General features: G+C 43.7%; 1 protein-coding gene across 1 annotated transcript in view; it reads right to left on the bottom strand.

Moving 5' to 3' along the window:
* Window positions 1-23,409, bottom strand: part of dldh (dihydrolipoamide dehydrogenase) — a gene marked incomplete at its 3' end in the record, with an annotated part of 32,246 nt that extends 8,837 nt beyond the window's left edge. The window contains exons 1-10 of the mRNA XM_080848583.1: window positions 23,298-23,409; window positions 22,860-23,159; window positions 22,351-22,411; window positions 21,992-22,249; window positions 21,256-21,316; window positions 20,930-21,060; window positions 20,602-20,771; window positions 20,267-20,483; window positions 19,267-20,137; window positions 19,044-19,152 (exon numbers count right to left, since the gene is read on the bottom strand). Coding sequence (XP_080704709.1) covers window positions 19,044-19,152; window positions 19,267-20,137; window positions 20,267-20,483; window positions 20,602-20,771; window positions 20,930-21,060; window positions 21,256-21,316; window positions 21,992-22,249; window positions 22,351-22,411; window positions 22,860-23,159; window positions 23,298-23,351 — 2,232 coding nt within the window. The 5' untranslated portion in view covers window positions 23,352-23,409. The remainder of the gene's footprint in view (window positions 1-19,043; window positions 19,153-19,266; window positions 20,138-20,266; window positions 20,484-20,601; window positions 20,772-20,929; window positions 21,061-21,255; window positions 21,317-21,991; window positions 22,250-22,350; window positions 22,412-22,859; window positions 23,160-23,297) is intronic.
* Window positions 23,410-23,747: the final 338 nt, after the last annotated feature.

Raw genomic sequence — 23,747 nt, forward strand, 5'->3', positions numbered from 1 at the left:
ACGGTAATCTCCTAATCCGAGTCAAAATCTGGCCCTTGTTTTCTCTCTGTTCCAGGGCCTGAGGGAGGAAACAGGCATGGTTTCCTGCCTCGGCCGCACCGCCAGTCTGCGATCCCTTTTCAGCGAGCCCTTTCTTAATCAGCAGGTCTCTGTTATTCCACCGCCACAGGAAGTATTGCTGTTTGCCTGAAAGGTTGTTCTGTCACCCTTGATCAGGGGAGCAGCACTTGGTTTTTAAACAGCATTGTGAACCTTTTTGTAAAGCATTTAGGTTGCATAGATACAAATGGATTTTCCAAAGCCAGTGCTGGGTTACAGCTGTCTCTTGCAGTCCAAAGGGGAGAACAAATATTTAGTTACGTGTTTAAGGATTTATGAACTTTTAACCCTGAGAGGAATAGACATTGTGAATGTAAATGTCATTTTAATTACCTTGATACACAGTTACAGCAGTAAGTGGACTGATAGAAACTGAGTACCTGTGAGTCGGTGTTAGTAAATATCAGACAAGAGCCTTATCTTTGAATGTAAGTTAATTTGGTGTTGGCACCAAATTGCACATTGCCCTTTCTGTTTGTGAGGCAGTATCAGCCTGGGTACCTCCAATCAATAAACACACATGGAGAGAGCATTTCACCCAGACATTTAAGACACTTGGCTAAGTGCTGCATATGCAAGTCTTTGGCAACCGGTCTTCCGATTCCAGCGAAATGCAACTATTGAAATATACTGCACAGTATCAGCTGCGATACATGGGGCAGATGAATTAGCATATTAGCGGCCGTTTTAGTGTAGACGTTATTTCGTCACAACATGCGCCTGAGGCCAGCAACCCCGAGCACAAGAGGATCAGCTCCGCTTGGGTCCGAGAGACGTACATTTCGTCATCAGCTGGTGTACGCCAGGCTCTTTGCAGACTTCTGTGTACCCACCAATGTGTTGTGCCGCTGCGCTAGAAGGGCACCGACTGCGCCTGCTAGAAGTACGTGTTGCTGCTATCTGTGCACTCGTCTGCAAACGAGTATAACCAAAGCGTAAAAACGTGGGATGGTTGTTAAAAACGTGGGATACTAACAGACTTCCCATGGCTAAAACCACATTCTACCTGCTACAGGAGCACAGACTAACAGAAGTTTCGCTCTTCTGACTTAAGCATATGCAGGGACGTGCGGTCAGAGGAGGCAGGGGAGGCAGAGCCTGTCAACCTGAAAAGTAAAATATATATATTATAAAATAAATAAAAAATTCATATTGCTCTACTAATCTGTGGTATAGGTGTAATGTCTGCATGATTCCAATCATCACAAGCATTTTTATAATCAAAATCGCTGAATTTGCGCATTTCCGGTTCAAATAGACGGGAGAAAACAGGGACGTGCGGTCAGGGGAGGCAGAAGCATGTATGTCACATCTGTCTATTCGCCTTATTCATACGTGCCGCAATTTTGAAACGAAAACGAGGCTTGGTTGGGTAACCCAACCGGAAGTCATTATCTACGATACGAAGAGTAATGATGGACTGAAAATGGAGCACATATCTTCTGCCCTTGCCCCTTATAACCGCGGCATTAATAGATTATTTTTTGCAACTCACCGTCAGCATCATGTTTATTTACTTGGCTAGCTAGCAAATGGCAGCAAAAAGTTATACTGTCAGAATTGCTAGCACGAATAAGTCAAACATTTGTAAAATGACAGGTGATTCATGGCATCTATTTTTCTCTAACCGGGATGATCTTGTAAGTAGCAATGCTTTTGCATTCAGAAAGCGAGAATGTGACAGGGCAAGTGTGAGAGCGGGGGCATTTCCCTCCGTGAGAAAGAATGAGAACCCAACATGGTCAAGGTAGCTAAGTAAAATGCAACAGATGGGAGGAATTGCTAATCGCTAACGAGATGTTAGCAGCTTAACCTAGCCTGGCGAAACCTGTTGAAATTCCTTTACTTTGTCACTATGACAAACTAGTGAGTCAACGACTTTCCTAACACAGTCAAAAATCAGGCAAGTGCAACACAAGACGGCAAATAAGCTACTTCGGCAGACAGTAGTAACCGGGAGTCTTAAGGCAAACGTACATAACGCAGTAATATGCCTACGGACTCTGGTATGGCAATAGCACAGAGGCCATTCTCCATATAAATAATCATTGAGCGCCCCAATTTTTGAAGCTGTTATTTTAAGGCTAGATTGCCAATCCTTACCCTTACCCTTAAGTACAATTGCTAAATGCTATTACTTTAAGGCATAAGAGTTCCTCACGTTCAGAGGCTGTTCAAAGGTTGCTCACGTTCTAAGCTTCTACAGTATTCTGGCACACATATTCCATATCGTTTGCTGCATTTCATAATAGCCAAGAAAATAAACATGATGCTGATGGTGAGTTCCAAAAATTAATCTATTAAAGCCGCGATTATAGGGGGCAAGGTCAGACGATTTGCGGTCCATTTTCCGTCCATCATTACTCTTCGTATCGTAGAGAATGACTTCCGGTCGGGTTTACCCAACCAAGCCTCGTTTTCTTTTTCAATATGGCCGCGACGTGAATAAGGCGAATTGGCAGGGGAGGCAGTGCCTCACCTAGGATTGCGCAATAGCTCCAAACTGGGTTTTGCGCATGCGCACTAACTAGGATTAGCTTGCAAACATTATATAAAATGAATCCATCCTACCAGAATAAGTAATCATATAGCCTAATGAATGTTTAAAGATGACAGCTATTACATTTTGTAATTCTATACAACAAACCTCGCCAGAAAATCTGAATTGCACTGACTGAATAGACCATGAAAACAATTATTGGAGGTAACATTAACAGAAGACAAGATGGGTTGTTAAAGTTCATTGGATGATATCATATTTTTCTGGAACAAATGTATCTAGTTGTGGCTAAATACAAGGAAATCAGATGTAATCGTAAACTATGCTGACAACAAATTAAAGAGGAAAGCCTTATTTGAGCCGTTGGGGACAAACATTCACAGATTTAAACGTGAATTTGCGTGATGTACTTTAAATGACCGTTTGACCATCCTATGTGGTGTTACGAATCTCTCCACTTTCATAAGATGATTTTGTTCATCCAAAATAGCTGCCCGGGGGGTTTGCCAAGATGGCGGCTGGGTGCCGAGACTTGCCCATAAGGCTATAGAGAAATGTGATGGACACAAGTTGATTTTGATATTTCTCTTTGATAAGTAATCTTTGTGGTGTTTCATCCATCAACCATTTGTTTCTGAAACTAAAGAGAAATGGTCACACTAGTCACTGTCGGTCAAAGTTTAGTTTTAACAGTAAGGGAGTGGGGAGAGATACCATGCTAGTATGTGAATACACTTTTAAGTCTGGGTTGGTGTGTGTGTGTGTGTGTGTGTGTGTGTGTGTGTGTGAGTGTGTGTATTCTAGGAGGACAAATGCCAGCATTTGTTTGTGTTCCACTAACCCATCTCCTGCTCTAACTGTCTGTTTCCTACGCTTGTCTGGGTTGGCGCTTTTTGACCCTTTTGTCTTCATGTCAACTCACTAGGGTCAAGAGGGACATCGGACTGGCATCTGGCACAAGTTCTTCAGATGCCACTTCTTATACTAGGCTCAAAAGTGGCATCAGACTGGCATTGGCATTAACATTCCACCAGATGCCACCTTTTTAACCAGGACATAATGAAACCTGCCTTGAAATGAAGGTTCCACTTGATGAACTGTGTGCTATCAACAGCCGCCGAAACATTTATTATTGTTCCTCCTCCCCCAAACAAAAAGGGAGGAAAAGCCAGTGTGGAACAATGGAGGACATGTCATTGTTTTAATCGCTGCAATTGTGTCTGTCTTGTCTGAGTTTTGTTTTTATAATGAAGACCTTTATTGGGGGGGGGATGAGGCTAGAGGGATGGGTACTCCCCCTTTCCCCCCTCTCTCCCGACCCTTTACCTCCCTCCCTCCCTCCCTCCTCTCTTCCCCTTTATCTCTAGCCTCCAATCCCCAGTATTTCTCCCTCTTTCTTTCTGCCTGTCTTTCTTTCTTTCATTCTTTCATTTTCTTTTTGTCTATTTTTTTCCATCTCTCTTCACCTCTCTCTCTCTCCCTCACCCTTTTCCACCATCACTCTCCATCTCTCTCTCTCTCTCACCCTCTTCCACCGTCACTCTCTCTCACTCCCTCCCTCTCAACCTCCTCCTCCTCCTCCTCTTTGTCTATTCATATTCAGATGGGAAGCAGGCTCACTCTGTCTGCCTATTTGCATATGCAGGATAAGTGGTGATATGTGTGTGTGTGTGTGTGTGTGTGTGTGTGTGTGTGTGTGTGTGTGTGTGTGTGTGTGTGAATATGGGGGTGGGGGGTATGTGTGTGGGTATGCATGTGCACATGTGCTTTTGTATCAGTGTGTGTGTTCATCAGTATATCAGAATGACTGAGTATGTGTGTGTTTATCTGGGTGTGTGTGTCCAAAGGAGGCATGGTGGGGTGGGGGGCTGGTATATGTATGCCCCTGGAGGGGGTATATCGCTTGAGGTAATGATTCAGGGGAGTGTGTGTGTGTGTGTGTGTGTGTGTGTGTGTGTGTTTGTGTGTGTGTGTGTGTGTGTGTGTGTGGTTATGTCAGACAACAGGATGCCAGCACAGGGCGGTAGTTACCAGGGCACAAACTCAACTATGCAGGCCGGCCATTAAAGGCTGGTACTGGTGCTTGCCATCTGTTCGCCTGGGGCTACCGCTCGGCTAACCGACTCCTCCACTCCACTCCATGGGCCAGCCTGGAGCCTCACACACCATCTATCATACACACACACGCACACACACCCAAACGCACACTCACAAATACACACACACACACACTCACAAATACACACACACACACACTCACACACACACACACACACACACACACACACACACACACACACACACACACACACACACACACACACACACACACACACACAATCTCACAAACAAAACAAGTGTCTTTTCACTCTGTGTGTGTGTGTGTGTGTGTGTGTATGAGTGTGTGTCTGCGTGTGAGTGTGTGTGTATCTATATATCTATCTATCCATCTCTCACACACACACACACACACACACATACACACACACACACACACACACACACACAGACAAAAAAGAGGGACAATGTGTTTGGGGGAGGGGGTGAGGGCTGTGGCCGGACACTGCTAATGTACACTTCCCTTTGAGTGACGGGGCAGCACACACTGGTGGAATTAGCAGCGGTCACGACACCACAGCCCACGCGCAGCCTGTCAAACGTTGGGTCACACACTCACAGGCAGAACCAATCAACAGGACCAGACCTCAGAATCAAACACAGAATATGGGTTATAGTAACTGTTGATAAAAAATGACTAATTAGAATCAGAAATTGGACTACTTTGGTATAGTAATTACAGTTTGCTCAGATTAACTCAATCCTCTCAAAGAAAGCAGAAAAATATTGTTACTTTCCTTCAGCTGATGCGGTATTTAACATTAATAAAGCATTCATTTTAGAGCTTAGTATTACACAATATACATATTAACTAACATTATTAATCAGTTGGGAAAAATGATAATCCCTAATTACACAATAAAGCATCAGATTAATCACTAGATAACTCACCATTTTATCTTGTGTTATTATCATTTAACCTGACAAGTGTCCATGGTTTGTTAATGCCCCTGCAATGAATGTATTAACTGGTGTTCATTAATGGAAACTTAAAATTTCATCAGTAGGTGAATCAAGGTTAATGATTGGAAAATGCTTGCCTGTACAGTGACTTAGATTTGATCTGCATCAGGATGGCATTTGAGATGCATCATAGCAATGAACTCACCACAGACAGAACAGAGGAAAGGAGAGAGAGGGGGAGAGCTAGAGAGGCGAGCAAAGGGGATAGAGAGTAAGGTGGAAAGGAGAATGAGTGAGAGACAGAGAGAAAGCTGGTGGAGGCTGGTGCTATGTGCTTTTTTTGTAGTTTGTGGAGGGAGGGGTTGAGAAACCCATGGGCAAGGTATTAAAGTGAGGCGTTTGATAAAACATGAGTCAATCGCCGGAAAAATGACCGGGTTAAATTTAGGCGTGAGCTACATGAGGCAATTATAAGCTAATTACAAGCTTTTACCGGCTTAAACGCGATTTGGGTGGGTTAAATTGACACATGTATTTGGGCCTACTGGCAAATAACGTCACATTCATCGAATCCTGTCAGTGTCACTGTTTGTGACGACTCCTGAAATTTTTACATTCTATCTCTAACTGAGCTGACACCCAAAGAAGAACTCCGGCAAATGCCTGTTCCTCTGTCAGTGCAGGACTGTCCCCTGACCCAGGCACATTTTGCTTTCCTTCCAATGTTTTATCATAGCATCATGTCAATATTTACTTTAGAGCCCTGGTGGAATGCAACCCTCACATCACCGAAACAAGGACTGTGTTTGTACGAACAAGGGTCAGTATGGGGATGTTGCAACATCATACACATATACACCCAGTCACATAAACACACACACGTACACACCCTCTGACGTTCATTCACAGGCTCTCGGTTTGGGTCAGAATCCTGGACTCTTCCCCATCTGCTGTCAGGGTGGGGATGGAGGAGGGTAGGGGAATTATCATGTGAACAGAATGGTGGCATTCAGCGTTGGCTGTCATTAATCAGGTGTCAGTGCTCTCGCTCATTCCCACACACACCCCACTAGACGCGGAGTCGCACAAGGGCCCACACTCTACCCCAACCCAATCACACCAAGTCTTTCTTTCTCACTTACTCTCTCTCTACTCTCTCTCTACCCCAACCCAATCACACCAAGTCTTTCTTTCTCACTTACTCTCTCTCTACTCTCTCTCTACTCCAACCCAATCACACCAACTCTTTCGTTCTCACTTACTCTCTCTCTACTCTCTCTCTACTCCAACCCAATCACACCAACTCTTACATTTTCACTTACTCTCTCTCTACTCTCTCTCTACTCCAACCCAATCACACTAACTCTTTCATTATCACTTACTCTCTCTCTACTCTCTCTCTACTCCAACCCAATCACACCAACTCTTTCATTCTCACTTACTCTCTCTCTGCTCTCTCTCTACTCCAACCCAATCACACCAACACTATTATTCTACTCTCTCTCTACTCTCTCTCTACTCCAACCCAATCACACCAACACTATTATTCTACTCTCTCTCTACTCTCTCTCTACTCCAACCCAAACACACCAACACTATCATTCTACTCTCTCTCTACTCTCTCTCTACTCCAACCCAATCACACTAACACTATTATTCTACTCTCTCTCTACTCTCTCTCTACTCCAACCCAATCACACCAACACTATCATTCTACTCTCTCTCTACTCTCTCTCTACTCCAACCCAATCACACCAACACTACCATTCTACTCTCTCTCTACTCTCTCTCTCCTCCAACCCAATCACACCAACACTATCATTCTCAGTTACTCTCTCTCTACTCTCTCTCTCCTCCAGCCCAATCACACCAACACTACCATTCTACTCTCTCTCTACTCTCTCTCTACTCCAACCCAATCACACCAACTCTTTCATTCTCACTTACTCTCTCTCTACTCCAACCCAATCACACCAACTCTTTCATTCTCACTTACTCTCTCTCTACTCTCTCTCTACTCCAACCCAATCACACCAACACTATCATTCTCACTTGCTCTCTCTCTAGATCTTTCTATTACCCTCTCTGTCTCATTTTACACTCGCTCGTTGTTGCACTGTCTCTCTATCTTTGGATCTCTCTAATTCCCTCAGTATCTGAGACTGTTTCTCTGTTTCTCTCTGTTTCTTTCTGTCTTTCTCACTCTCTGCCCCTCTTTCTTTCTGTACCTGTTTCTTGACTACCGCTCTCTCTCTCTCTCTCTCTCTCTCTCTCTCTCTCTCTCTCTCTCTCTCTCTCTCTCTCTCTCTCTCTCCCTCTGTGTGTGTGTGTTTGTGTAACTCTATTCTCTTTTGCTTCCTCTGTCTATCTGTCCAGTCTCAGCCTTCATGTCTCACTGATGGCCAGTGGTTTAGAAACAGAAATGACTGACATGGTGAGACACAGAGAGACACTGAGTGAGTGATAGAGAGGTGGGGGACAAGAGCCGGGCAATGTGCTCCGCATCCCCACGACGGCTTTCAAGGGACCTTTTTTTGGGTTGACCCGGCCGGCCTTTCATTTGCTGTGCGGTGCGGCCCTCTCTTTCTCTCTCTCTCTCCGCGGCGCTGTTGATTAAGGCTCGAGGGATCAAGGTCTGCAGTCCCGTGACCTCCCCGGGTCACCAAAGGGCCCCCAGCCCTTTCATACCCAGCCCAGGAGCCACAGCTCACATCAGAACCAGCAGCTGTTGGCTGTGGCCCTGCCTCAACCCCCCCCCCCCCCCCCCCCCCCCAAACACCCCCCCACACACACCCCTCCACTTCTGTGTCCAGCTGACCACAGCCCACCGCAGCCACGGGCCAGTGGGAACTAAAAGAACCAAAACAAGAGGCAAGGAAGCAGCATTGACCACTGGCTGGAGGTGGGTGGTGGGAGAGTGTGTGTGTGTCAGAGTGGTGGGAGGGGGGGGGGCTATATAGAGGAATAGCAATTCATGGATAGAGCCAGTGTTATGCTTACAGAGCAGTCTTTTTGGGGGTGGGGGGGTAGGAGTGGTTGCGGACAGAAATTACGCCTTGGCATTGATACGGCACAATGAGAGTTGAGATAACAATGCTTGTGAATGCATATTTACATTTTAAGCACTGGTGGACAGATTGATGTGGTTCTGCCCCTGAAGTCATGGATGTCTGACACTGTGAGAGTCGCTCTATATGTCCGTCTTGATGCGTGACAGATCATTTGAAAAGCCTGTCGTCTGCTTCAAAATAACCTCAGCTGGGGTAGGATCACCGGCTTTTTTGCAAAACTCCTAAAAACTCCTAGCACTCTGAAAGGAAGAAAAAAGACACTTCAGAAGTCAAAACAGAGCCTTTACCTTTCTTTTTGAGGTAACTAAATAATCAGTCAAGTTGGTTAAGCTGTTCACACAAAACAGGAATAAAGTCTAAATGACATTATTGTTTTCTATAGGAGAAAATCCAACCCCCTACTCCACCTCAAAGAAGTTTTAGAGACCATTCAGAAAAAGTGTGTGCGTGAGTGTGTGTGTGTGTGTGTGTGTGTGTGTGTGTGTGTGTGTGTGTGTGAAGGAGGTGTTTTCTTTCTTTTTGTTGTTCCAAAAACGTCCACCGACAAAGTCCACACCAAACAGCCAAGGCTGAGTATCGGCATGCACACACATCGCATCACACACATTTACAGCTCCCCTTCTCTCTCTCTCTCTCTCTCTCTCTCTCTCTCTCTCTCTCTCTCTCTCTCTCTCTCTCTCTCTCTCTCTCTCCCTCCCTCCCTCACACTCCACCAACATTATTTGTGTGCTTCACCATCCTTTCACAGACCCCCCCACCTCCACCTCACCACCCCCCCCCCCCCCCTCCTTTTTTTTCTCTTCTTCCACCACACTCCTTTTTGGCCAGGACTGACTGTGTGCGATCAGCTTGCCCAGAGCCTGAATGCTTTCGCTAGAAGGCATCTGTTGCTGATGGTTCTGACAACATCTGCTGCTATTGCGGCCCTTTCCCAGAATGCAGTGGGATATGGTTTCTCCCAAAGGTGGCCTTTGTGTGCACCATTGTGAATTCAATCATTGTCTGCTGCGGGCGGTTCCCACGATGTAGAGGAAGTTATTGCCATGCTAGAAGAGACCTGTTGCCATCACCCCATCTAAAAGAGATCCCCCCTTCTTTTCTCCCGTTTTTCATTCATGTACGTTACATCCGATAGGCTGGCCATGTCATGGCACCCAGGCTTTGAAGACTTAAGAAGAAGAAGCAGAAGAAGAAAAAAGCGGATTTAAATTTCAGAGAATTCTGAACTGAGACATTAGGGTTTGTGAAAATGTATAAATAAATCTCAAGCAGTAGTTGCTTGTGGGTCTGTGCTTTTATCTGTGAGGGGTGTATTACAATTACAATTAAACCAATGCTACAGAAGTCATCAATAAGTGTCTATTTTTGGGTGTTGATGTAGACTTGGGGATCTCTTGAGGAAGCTTATGAGCTGGTGTCATCCCGTGTGTGTTTATCTGTCAGCTGGTGTGATTTCCAAGAGAGTGGGAGCGCCTCCTGGAAGTGAGGAGGATTGGGGTACGAGGACTAACTCAAAAAAGGGGAGGGGGGTGGACCCCAGGGAGACACTTTTAACTCCTGACAATGTCCACAGTGGGACAAGAGAAAAGCCCACCATGGGGCTTGCTGGGAGGACCTGGCAGATGTTAATAATAAACTTTGTCTCTGTGTCTGTCCTCCGCCGCAATTGGTCTCTCCCTCAGATGGGAGGCGGTCTTGTAAGCACCCACCGCCCCTCCCCTCCCCCCCCCCCACCCCCCCCTCCACCCACCCCACCCTCCTGCAACATGAAAGACTTTGCATAATATTTCTGTCACGCCACAAAAGAATCCTGCCCAACCACACTTAAGAGCAGCGTTTGGCAAGGAGTCGAACGTTCGCTGTCAAAGCCATTGAAATATGCCCCTTCCACAAAAAAAGTGTGGCTGGAAGGAATCACAAGATCACAATGCAATACGGGCTGGCCAATATACATGTCTGAGTTGCCTTGTAGAGGATAAAAGTTTGTTTTCTTTTTTGCCATTATAAAGAAGCTTATAAATGCCATATGACATGGTTAGTTTTATTTTACTGCTGTGTAAACTTTTGACCTTTGATCGAAGGCAATATGCTCATCTTATTTTCTGTATCAAGGCAACTTTATTACTGAGAACAACACACGATTGGGGAAGGACTGCTGTTTTCATTTTGCATAGGTATTGTGTAATTCTATCAAACAAACTCATCCTTCCAAAGTATTAAAGTAATTAAATACCAAAATGTTACACTGAATGAACTAAAAAATAATTCAAATTAGCTAAACAAGTGACAATTAAGATGGAAGTTCTCATTATCAAGTACAAATATTACATATCTTTTTTTATTGTATCTGTAAATAGGAATAGAACCCAATGCTTCTTTCATAATATCAAACCAAACCTACATACTTTTTATAAAAATCTTCTTCATCGTTTTGCGTAGAATCCCTTTAGAGTGAATAATTTTGACAAGGTGTCAGCCTACAGGCTGAGGTGTCTTTGTGAGTCACTGCCCATCATAGTTAAGACCTAATGCTAATGTGTGTGTGTGTGTGTGTGTGTGTGTGTGTGTGTGTGTGTGTGTGTGTGTGTGTGTGTGTGTGTGTGTCTGTGTGTGTGTGTGTCTGTGTGTTTGTATGTGTCTGTGTGTGTCTGTGTGTGTGTGTGTGTTTGTGTGTGATTGAATGTAGTGTGTGTACAGCTGAGGCAGGGCTCGCCCCAGACTGGAGCTCTGTGAGCTGTATGTGTGTGTGTGTGTGTGTGTGTGTGTGTGTGTGTGTGTGTGTCTGTGTGTGTGTTTGTGTGTGTGTGTGTGTGTGTGTGTGTGTGTGTGTGTGTGTGTCTGTGAGCTGTGTGTGTGTGTGTCTGTGAGCTGTGTTCTGGACGTTGTGCCAGCAGTGATTGATGAGTTTAGGGGTCTGAGGTGCACTGTCACCTCCCTGCTGGGTGGTCTTTCCTTGGCAAGGTCAAGGGGCATTTCTGGGACAAAATGAGGGAGAATGTGTTCAAGAAGTCTTTCCACTCTACCTGTGTGTGGCACAGAACACCAACCACCTCTCTGCCTCTTGATGTGTGCAAGAAAAACATGGCAGCGGAAAGCCTCCATGAAATCACTTAGCTTCTTCCTTGCATTGTTTCTTCCAGTTGGTGTCTAATGGCCCTTTCCACTAGTGTAGTCCTTGCTGTGTATGTGCTTGATGATCAGTCAATATTCCATCCTTCGTAATAAAAGCAATTGAGCAGAAGACAGTCTTGCCCTAAAGTCTAAATGAAGGACATTCACTTCTGCTTCTAAAACATTAAAAACTGAAAATGCAAATTCTTTTCTGAAGCCTTTATATATATACATGTATATATTTGTCTGTTTAAACATTGAGGATGCTTTACTAACTTGAATAAATCTAAATCTAAAACCCAGACCAGAGTGTGTGTGTGGTCAAACTGCTGCTGTGACTGTTTACATGACTTCCCCTCGCCTAGAGTTGCAGTCCATTTGGCTAAGTTTGGTGTCAATTCAAAAGTTGTTCAGTGTCCAGATGGTGATGTCCACTTGCTTAAGTGTTTAATGGGAGAGCCACGTGTCTGGTGGCACGGCATCTCCATCCCTTTCCCTCCTTGTCTAAGTGCTCCACTGCCCTCGGAGTACAGTTCTGATTACACTACGATGAAGAGTGCCACCTAATGCAGCAGCAGATTGCCTTCCTCCAGCAAAATCTGAGAAATTGTACCTCACATGACTTGAGACTTAAGAGAGGCTAAAGATAAGATGAATCCTCCTGGGAATCCCCTTTAGGGAGTATATGATATAAAGAAGTATATTCAGGGACACTTATGAGGGAATGAAAACGTTTTGGTGATAACATCAAAATGAGGAGTTGAGTTTTTAAATCAGGTGTTGGAAGAGAACAATTAATCAGAATAACGTATGATTGCAGTGCATATTAAAACCTCATTGACTTATATTCATGTAGCAGACACTTTTATTTAAAGGTATTTACAGAGCAAGACAGGTATACATTTTTCATCAGCATGTGTGCTCCTTGGATGTCAAACTGAAGACCTCAGTGCTTGGTCTACCAGTTGAGCTACAGCAGAAGTCTGATCCAAAGATGGCAAACTTCATTAAACCCCAAAGGCTGACATCCTTCAGTCCACAATCAACAAAGTTGTATGACAGCAATGCCAGATTAAGGAAGTGGATCACCATACATGTTCTAATAGACTCTGTCAGTACAGTCGAAGGGCCATTCTTTTACATTTGTCTCTGTTTTGTGTTCAGTCACTTGGCTTGCAAACAGAGCTGCCACTTGAGCCAAGTTTTATATTCTGACCCCTTTTTCTTCAGGAGTGTATTTTTTTTCTCAAGCAAAGTCCCTGAAAGCATCTGCCACCCTGATGCTCAGACACAGCATTTTTATTTCAGTCCCGGGCGCGCTCCCCTCGCAGTTGGGGGCATTGCCATGCAAAAGCGGCGGTGTTTGCCACCAGTCGCTCCATGACTGCGATGATGGGCCGTTGCCTTTCACGCTCTGAATGTCTTCCGCTGCCTGTCGAGCCTCGTGTGAATGCCACTGCGCTCGTCTTGTTTAACGGCACACACAGTTGGGGCTAGCAGAAAAGGGTGCCGGTATTGTGTCAATAGTATCCCCCTTTTCTTTAGGGGGGCACTGTTTGTGTGTGTATGTGTGTGCGTGTGTGTGAGAGAGAGAGAGAGAGAGAGAGAGAGAGAGAGAGAGAGAGAGAGAGAGAGAGATAGAGAGAGAGAAAGAGAGAGAGGGAGAGAGAAGAGTGTGACGAGATGTCAGCTTTTACACCCCTTCGTTCTCCCTGCTTTTTTTGTGTGTGTGAGCGCCTGTAATTGTTCTGTGGGGAACAGTTTTGTTTTCCCAAGTCTTCCCTGGCACGGCTCTAAATCCCATCTTTACCCTGTGGAGGGAGATCTGAGGGCCCAGGTTGCAGCAGTTGAAAAGAGGCCGGCCGGGGCATTGTGGGTAGTGACAGGTGACCACTATGGAGGAACAAAGGGTGGGTCAGCAACAGAGTCGGATCCCTTTTCTCCTCCCCGTGTTCTCCCCTCAGCACAATCTGTCAAATTTTAACTCGCCATTGAAGGGCTTGGCAGCAGAAAACGGCTTTATAGCAACTAATCCATGCAGAAGTGAGGGTGCACACACACACACACACACGCACACACACACAAGACCTATCCTTAAAGCAGGACAGCTATTTTCCCTTATACAAAAAGGGGGAAAGAGAAAGAGGAAGAAAGAGGAGAAAGGGAAAAGGGTAACAATCTGTGACAAGATTAATAAGGCCATGAAGTTGAAACACTTAAACAAGCTATTTTTCTGTACCGCAATCGGGCCCCCATCCTCCGTTGTCATGTTAATATAGATTAGAGCGAAACTTATTGTATTGTCATGGGGGATTGTAGCTGCGAACAAAACAAGTAACCTGAACACAACACAAGTCCTGTTCAAGAAGTCTCAACAACGGGACGTTTAATCTTACAGGCAACAATGCCAGCATGCAGAACACCAGAGGACCAACATTAACACTAGCTACAGGTGTGTGTTCACTAAGGGATCAACAGCCATCTTAAGCATCTCATGATGACAGTCTTTTTACTTTAAGGCACAACAGATGAGTTTATTTTGAGATGAAATGTTTAAATGAAAAAGAAAGATAAGCCCTGGCTTTGAAACGAATGGGCTTCAACAATAAAATGAAAAGAACATGCGGACGGACAAAACAGATGTGAGAGCTAAACAAATAGGTTCTTGAAAGAAAATGTGTTCTGTTCTTTAAGACTTTGAAAGATTATGCTGGAATGACCAGAGAACAAGATGCTTGCATTAGAAACATTTGTTGTTTATAGTTGCAGAATTTGATTCAACAGTTTGGATTTCTTCAAGGGTGGAAAAACTCTTTGTTCATGTTAATTTCCAAATGTTTAGTCATCTGGTCCACAGACCATCTGGTCAGCAGTAGCCCTCTCTATTCAGAAAAAAAATGAAAAATGATTTTGATGTCAGATGAACTTTAACAAAAAAAACTTGCAAACCTTGTCTATAAAGAATGCCTGTAACTATGCAGCATATAGTTAGGTAAATTCCCTCAATGGGAAAAAATAGTTTAGAGCAGATTCTGCAAATTAGTAGATCAGTTGATGAAGAATGGAGCATATCCCTGCATGATCCTGCCAAATCAAGGGACAGTAGTCAGTGTGATGAAATGCACATAGAGCCCCACACTTCAATCTTCCAAGAGCTGATGAGACACGCCTTTGTTACAAATTCCCATGTTTTACCTTGACTATGAAAGATACATTCATCGATTTTTTTTTGTTAATGTGTTTAGATTATATTTTGTGCCATTTGATTCTTTTCCTGCAGTCTCTCTCTAACTTCCAATAGTTACAAAGAACCCGGAATACAAACAAAAGAGCAGTCTAATTGGAGGTCAGCCCAGCTGGTGTAATAATATTTGTTATAATACTAAAACACTTTATGCGGATGGAACAAACTATTCGGTGCTACTATAAACATTATCATGAAATGTATTCTTAAAAGTCACCCATTCCAGGGTTGTTTTATGTTCATATAAAGAAAAAGAGAAACATGGTACAAGTAATTAAGTGTGAAAAACACAATTAAAAAATAGAAAGAAAGACTTTCCAAACACACTTTCTTTTAAGAGACATTTGTCTTTTCTAATCTGTGCTTATATTTGAAAGCAAGTCTTGATACCAAATAAAATACTGAAACAAAAGGAACAACAAACTATAAACAATTACTTTACTGTCATCCAAAAGAGTCCAAAGGACATACAAAATACAGGCACACATATTGACACCACACTGCTTGGCTTTGTGCAATTACTGACACATAACTGGAAAAAAGAAAGATTAAAGAGAAGATATTCGCCATTGGATGTAGAGCAGTGCAACAGGCCTACGCCGAATCAAGAAACAAAAGGCAGCTCTAGGCCTGTCTCCTGATATTTTCCAACTCAGCGAAAATCTATTGTGTGAGTGAAAAAAGTTAAGTTAAAAGCTTAGCATGGTATGTGAAAACAACTGTCCAGCAGTTGTGTAATACAAGCAAATACTTTTCACTGTTGCCCATCGGAGCTGCTATATTCTGTCTGCTTTCACGCACCACTTCTCTCGTGGCTAGAACTTCTGCGTTGCAAAAGCTGAGATCATTTTCAGCGTTTGCAAAAGAGCTTGCCGGTGGAGCTAAAACTTAACTAATCACGAGTTTCCCCAAAGTCCAAAAGATGGTGCGCATATGCACAAATCAGCGCCACATACATGTATATTAGCATTTTACTTCTCCTAAAATATCAGTCAGTAACTCCGTTTGTTGTTTTATTGAACTGGAGAAAATGGTATGTTGCATGTCTATTACTTTTAAATGTAAAATAGAAGAAAAAAAACACTCTCTGTAAGTCATTTGTTTTCATCATGTCAAATAGTAGTTTTAGATTGCCCCTTTCGCCAATCCAGATCATTGCTGATGATGAAAAGATCTTTTATGATTTGTGGATGTCTGCTTTCAGCATCTCTGAAACAAGTGTGGCAGGCTGTCTCTCCTCACAAGCTACTTAGGTTGTTTGTTAACGTGTTCACAGCTGCCATGTAAGCTGACTGGAATAAGGCGCTGCTCAAAAGACCACCAATCATTTGATACTCACAACATCAGAGCACCATGTGTAAGCCACTGACATTAGTGTTGAGGGGAAATAAAAATGAGTGGGCTCGTCTCTCTGTTGAGGCTTATAAGGGCTCCAATGGTGAGAAGGAGCAACATGCATTTCTCTCTCCGCAGCCAGTTTTAGAATGGTATATTAAAGATTCTGGTCATTCTCTGTCTGTTTACTATGCTTTCGGTGTATTTATGAGAGAAAAGATTTAGTAATACTGTTGTCACTGTTCAGCATGCTATGCTCTGTGTCCACAAAGCCATGGGAAACTTAACAGTAAATTAAGTTTTGCAACATCCAGTTGGATTTGATTTGAATACTGATGAGGAAGGTAATCTTCATTAAGTCTCTTCTCTGAGTATCTTCTTTCAATGGGATCTAACAAACTTCCCAAAAATCAATACTTTGGCTCATTGCACTTTATTTTACTCTGAAGGCCTTTGGATGTTTTATTGAAACAGAGTAAAAAAAGACGGAGAGAGAGAAAGAGAAAGAGAAAGCGTAAAAGAGTGAGGAAGGGTATGAGAGAGAGTGTGTGTAAGCAAGAGAGAGAGAGTGTATGTGTAACGGTGTGTGCACATGTGCATATCTCTCATCACCCTCCAGACAGCTGCAAATGAGTGTTAGCCAGGCCGCCACTCAGCTGTCTAACTCCATGCACAACAGGATTTTCCTTCAGTGCTAAAGATTTGTGTGTAACTCGAGAGAGAGAGAAACAACACCAGCAGCACGCACAGGACCACAGCCATTACATCATCAACCAATCCACAGCAACTGTTTCAGAAAACACAGAGGGGAAGACAAAAAACCTCTGACATAGAATGCACAGAGGATGCTTCCTTCCAGGATGCCTATATGTTTGTTTGCCTAAATCCTATTTTTAACCTGTTGTTGACCTGGCCAGTTGTTTTCCGTCAAGTTCCTTGCAGTCAGTTTTCTGTTAAGTGCTGGACTAGTCATAACAGTAGTAAAAACAACATAACAAGTCTGTGAACTGCTTCTAACAATAATACATCTTATTTTGACATCCAAGGTTGCTTCACATCACATTGTATACATCCTCCATTAACTTACTGGAATAAAACATTATAGAAAGAAAATTCCTGGTGTTCATGTCATATATAGTGCTTGAGTTAAGTACTTGTATTGCACAAGTAGTATACACAAAAATGTTCTGCTTTCTTTCTTACAGTCTTTGCCCAGACACTGACTGAGAAAGAGACAACCATGATTCCCATCTCCCTATTTTTTGTGATGCAGTAATCATACACAGCCACAGATGATGAAGTGGTGCACTTTTGTGATCCTGTTATTATTTCTTAACAGAGGTTGAGCTCAAGAATTTTCTCGTGTCTATTGGCCCAGGCATTTCACCACAGATCTGCATTTGATAACTATGGTTGTCTATTTTCCTGTGGATCATCAGCACTTGATGAGTTTGACCGTGGTTTTTAAACATCATGGCGACCAACTCTGACCCCTTTTCCACGGTGTGGTTTTCTTCTTTTTTTTGACAGTGGGCCCTCAAGTCGCTAAAAATAAAGCTGCCATCAGAAGGAAGGTTGTAATTTGTGATTACCGGGTGTGTCTTTGTCTCACTTAGTGAGGTACTGAGGGGAGACAGTTGCCTGCATCATCCAACCAAAACTACTTTGACATTTCAGAGGAGCAACTCGCTTAGAAAATCTATAGCCTACATGAAAACCTTGAAATATGCTCACAGAATCCATTTAAGTGAGATAATTGTTAGAGTGAGAGAGAACAAGGACAAGTTGATTCCATTATTTCATACATTATTTATTTGGAAAAATATTTAGATGATTTCCTTCATGAGCAACAGTTATAAAACAATTCCCATAAGATCTGTACAATGCCTCTTAAATACATTTATGGAAAACAGTCACATTGACCCGAAGTGCCTTATATACATTATACATATTTGCAAAACGAGGAAGAAAAATTAAATTATATCAAACTGAATTCCACAACACATTCACATACATATAAAACACAAATAACAATTAAATAAAAAGTACAACTTCTTAAAAATAAAAAACAACAAAAGCCTCAGTAACTTTAACAGGATTCAAAGGCAGCCTTTTCTTCTCCCAACCAACACATGCAGATGTGATGATATCCAACAATACACACTGCAGTCAGTTTAAATACATTTGTTTCCCTCTTTTTAACACAAAAAGCCCTCTTTAGTGCAATGAGGTAACTCTTTCTCCAGGTAATGCAACAAGTCCATTTGCACCATATGCACATTTCCTGGGCAACAAGAACGGAAAGAAAAAACCTACAACAATATGGGGAGCAGGGAGCCAGTATGGCTCAACAACCAACTTCTGCAGTCACTGTGCTTACTTCAGTTGAGAACCAGCTCATTCTGAATATCATATTCAACATCTTAGTTCCACAGCAGCAGTTCACGTGAGGGAAACGTTCCCCCTGGTTTGAGCAGCATTTCGTCGGAGTAAAACCTCCAGTAGAGCGACTGAGCAACAGCTCTGATATAATGTTAAACCTGAAGAAGGAAATAAGGAGGGACAGACTGGTTAGTTAATCATCGTCATCAGGAACGATTCTAAAGTAGTATAAATTTGGGGAAAGCTCGAATGAAAATGGGCAGTATTGACTTCGACTTACCTCAGTTGCGATAATACATTCATCTTTTTCATCTGATAAGACGTACACTGACTGGTACTTTGTGTCTTTGCACAACGACGACTCTGGACGTTTCTTTTCTGAGGCGTCACTGTGAAGCAAAATAAAGCTTAATTAATACAGATGCATTTTTGAATAGCTTAGATTAACACTTACAGAGTTAAAGATCATGAATTAATGAATTAAGTGTTTGAGCCGTATTTACCTCTTTAAGCGATTTCTGTGTTTCTCATCTAAGTCAGAGTCCAGTGGCTCACACGCGGCTTCGCACTTGGCGTCACCTTTAGCTTCACATTTCGGGTCGCCTTTCTCTAGGTCATCTTTCCCACACGCCTCGTCCTGTTTCAGCTCGTGCACCAGATTGTAATCCACAGACAGGTAGCGCGACTTGTAGCCATTCTTTTCTGAGTTGCCCCCAAGGCCGGCAGAGTTGTCGCTGTGAAAGTCCACCCTCTTGTTGATGTTCTTGACCTGGCTGGTGCCAATGACGCTAACAGACAGGTCCTTGTCGCGGCTGCAGTTGTTGGCCAGGTTGTTCATTGTCTCGCTCTCGCTGTGAGTCTCCATCAGCTGGCTCCGTCGCTGGAGCTTGACGCGTACAAACGCCACCAGCACAGCGCTGCCCAGCAGCAGCAGCAGCACCAGAATAATCCCGGCGCAGACCGCCATCCAGGGGAAGTACTCGCTCTGCTCCTCGCCACTGTCGTCCCCCTCCCCGTAGTGTTTGTCGTGCCCCTCGACCGCAGGCAGTCCGTTGGCCTCGGGCAGAAGAAACTGGCAGTTGCGCCCTCCGTAGCCGGGCACACATGCGCAGATGAAGCGCCCCTCCCTTTCGTGGCAGGTGGCACCATTGTGGCATGGGTTATGGGCACACCTGTTCACCGGGCTGGTGCAGTTTTTACCAGTGTAGCCCGGTGGACACGTGCAGGTGTAGTCGTTGAGTCCATCCTGGCAGCTGCCACCATTCTGGCAAGGGAAGCCGGCACACTCGTCGACGTTGTCGTTGCAGTGGTCTCCCACATAACCATCTGGACACTGGCACAGGTATGAATCCACAAGGTCCAAACACTTAGCCCCTGAGAAGTGAAATATTGACAGATCAATACCTCATTTATAACATAACATTCAAAAAAACACAGATTTGTAAAATGTTCTATTTCATATTTCATGTTTGTACACTGAGAGTGAATAAAGCTTAGGCGTACCATTTGAGCAGGGGTTGGAGCTGCAGTGATCAATTTTCTTTTCGCAGTTGAAACCAGCATAGGCTGCTGGGCACTTGCAGTAGTATCCTCCATCTGGGTTGTTGATGCAGCGACCCTCATTGAAGCATGGTCCATCAGCACAGTCCATGGCGCTCAACTCACAGTTCTTGCCGTAGTATCCAGGAGGACAGGCACAGGTGTAGGAGTTCTCTTTATCCTGTTCATAGAGAGAAAAAAGGACTTAGAGTCGAAAAACATACACCAAACTACAAAATTGCAATGGGTATCACTCCCTAGTACAAAGGAAAATAAAAATAAATGAAAAGTACACTTACAGTGCAGCTTCCCCCATTTGTGCAGGGATTGTCTGAGCACTCGTTGACCTCGACCTCACAGTTTTCTCCACTGAATCCAGGCTTGCAGGTACAGGTGTAGCTGCCCTGACCAGTGTTGGTACAAGTTGCTCCATTCATGCAGGGTTTGTGATGGGTGCAGTAGTTCAGATCTGAAACATTCAGAAACATACCTGGAATTTAGTTTTTTGCCCCAAATATTTCACTTACAATCTTGTATTGACAAAGAACACAGGTCTCTTTTTTAGAATTAGTAAATGTGATCCGGAATATGTGATTGATTGAAATGGTTTGAGAAATAATTGCTCACCTTGGTTGCAAAAGAGTCCGCCCCAGCCTTCCTGGCAGTTACATTGCCACGGCTGCTGGCAGGTGCCGTGAAGGCATCCTGGATAACGGATACAGTCATCACAGTACTTTCCACTGAAGCCTACTCTGCACCTGGTGACACAGAACACAGAGGGGTGGTCAGTGATGCGTCGGATCAGGATGAACTTGTATTTTATGTCATTTTTATAAGGTAGTATGTAGTGTTACTTAAAATGGACTTTTATAACATATGGGGAGTTTGGTCAAACTTCTCTTGTATGAGAGTCCATAGTGTCAAGGGTGTTAAGGATGAACTGGTGTACTTACTTGCACTCATCTGGCTTGTCACAAAACCCATGCTCCTCGTCACACCCAGGGAGGCAGAGTGCTGTAAAGAGACAAACATCAATTGAGTGATTCAAGCATATGTTTCATCAGACAAAGATTAACTCAACTCTCCTATCTAAACACTTGTTCAGTTATTTCAGAGGACACTGGCAGGCCCTACTAGCTGTGTGAAAAAATTCTCCCCTCATCACCAGAGGCAAGGACGTTCTGCTTAACACAGTTGCTCCCCACACAAAAGCCTCACGGCACAAAAGCTTCTTTTTCTTCTAACTGTGGGTCAGAAGTCCCCTTTTTTCATGGTGCTCATACAACCCCTCCCCTTGGTGTCCCCGAGTCGGCGCGGATAAGAGTGGACAGCTGGTGTACATGGTGCCAGTGCAGGACAGCTGCTCTATTGTCTCCCTTCACTCGGCAGCTGCCCGCTTCCAACAATACCTCACTGCGCTAAGCCAATCAACACGGAGCGCACTGCCAAGTAGCCAATCAGGCATTACATTTAATCTATGGCACGCGTGTGATTATTCGGCAAACGTCTCTCATTTGCATTCTCATAAAAACGCCTGTTGCAACCCAAACATTTTTGCACTGTACAATAAAGTTCATGGAGTTTTTGGGGGAAACTTTGGAAAACAGAACCGGTATTGTAAAAAGAAAACCACTTTCCCACAACCAAGTTAAAAGTTTAAAACCAAATAGGTTGTATGGGAATACTTACGTTCTGTGCAATATTGGCCTTTCCATCCAGAGTTGCAGACGATCTCTCCACGTTCGCCGCAGGTGAAATGTCCAAAAGCATCATCGCGGGGGCGGCAGAAGACAGAGCAGCCCTCGCCGTAGTAATGTTCATCACACAAAAATCGGTAGGAGTACTTCATCTCCGTCCTTCCACCAATTTGTAAATCCTGAGACCACTCCTCCCCCACTGTGAGGTGCCTCTGTGTTGTTATCCGACTGATGAGACGCTCTGGGTTTTCTGTAAAACAAAACATTATTCATTAAATGAGAAAAAGGTTCACAAAAGAAACATTAAGGTCTTCATTATTTGACAACTAAGGAGCTTGAGACTGCTTTTACCTGTTGAAAGGTCATCGACGGAATCCGTCTGAAGCGCTTCAATGATCAGCGAGAAGGTCCCCTGTATAAACAAGGACAGGGAATATTAGTTTAGTAGGCCAAAGTTCTCAATTATAATTTAACTCTCAAGACTTCATGGCAATCGGTGTCTCATTAGTCGCACAAGGTGGGCCTCGTATTTACCATATGACGGAAGAGGCTGATAAACAGAGGTGTGATGCCACTAGGCTTCACGCTCAATTTCCCCACTTTCACACTTACTTACTGCTGTAAAATGAAGCGTTTCGGAATTTCACGCAGAGCTGACAATAACACACCAACTCTAGGGATGTGAATTTTCCCACCCCTGCATCTGTTAAATGCACTAAGCTAAATTACCACCCTTCCTGAGTCGTTTCCACTTGGCAATCTTTTGACGTTATCGAGTTAAGGAGGACACATGCGTGTGATAAACCCCATTACACTCTATTACTCGTAAAAATATGTGTCCTTAGGAGCAACCAACTTACCGGCCAAGTAAAGCCGAAGTTAAAGCGAATTGGATTGGTGAATGAGTCCTTAGACGTCATCTCGGGAACTTGGAAGGAGTTGGATCCCAACACGGGGGTAACTGCACCTCCATAGGTGCAAGGAGGTTCCGGCGACACATTTGTCTGGTAGTGCTTCAAACAGATCCTAAAAAACGTTTTGCATTCACACTGCTGGAGGCCTGATGCGATCCCCGCTTTGCAGCAGTTCGTATTTCCCGTCACTCCTTTCTTGTTGAGAAACTCTTGCAACTTCAGTTCGAACACGCCAGAGCAGAACCCCTGTTGAAAGAATTAACTTAATTGAATTCAGCATCTTCTCAGATACATCTTACAGCAAACACTGACTAGGGTCGATATAGAAACTTTACTACAAGTTAAGACTGAAATTAAATCAAGACTGAAATAAAAATGTCTTACCTGGCACGTCAACACACAAAGGATGGCAGCTATCAGAATTGACTGGCGTCCCATTGTGGTACTGGTCTTGATCAAATTTCAACTTCCAGGAGCCAACGAAATTTGACTGTCTCCCTCAAACAATCATTGAGATTAATTTTGCATACGACCAAAGTCTCAGTCCAGATGTACTCTAGTACTCAACAGACACTTCAGTGTAAAAAGACTACTTCGGTGGATTTGCTTTAGTCTCTTCCCCCAAAGTATTTTTACTTTCTTTAGTGTCCCATGTAAGTCCTTCTTGGAGTAGAATACAACACAAAGTCAATGTAATCCTTAATGATGCCGTGTCAGGGAAAGTGGACGAAAAAATCCAAGGTGCCAAAAAAAAATCCCTGGTCAAATCGATAATTCCAATCCAGATATTAATATTTGAAGATCAATACAACTTCAGGCTCGTGGGTGCAAACA

This window comes from Sprattus sprattus (genome assembly GCF_963457725.1).
Source record: "Sprattus sprattus genome assembly, chromosome: 12".
Classification (NCBI taxonomy): domain Eukaryota; kingdom Metazoa; phylum Chordata; class Actinopteri; order Clupeiformes; family Clupeidae; genus Sprattus; species Sprattus sprattus.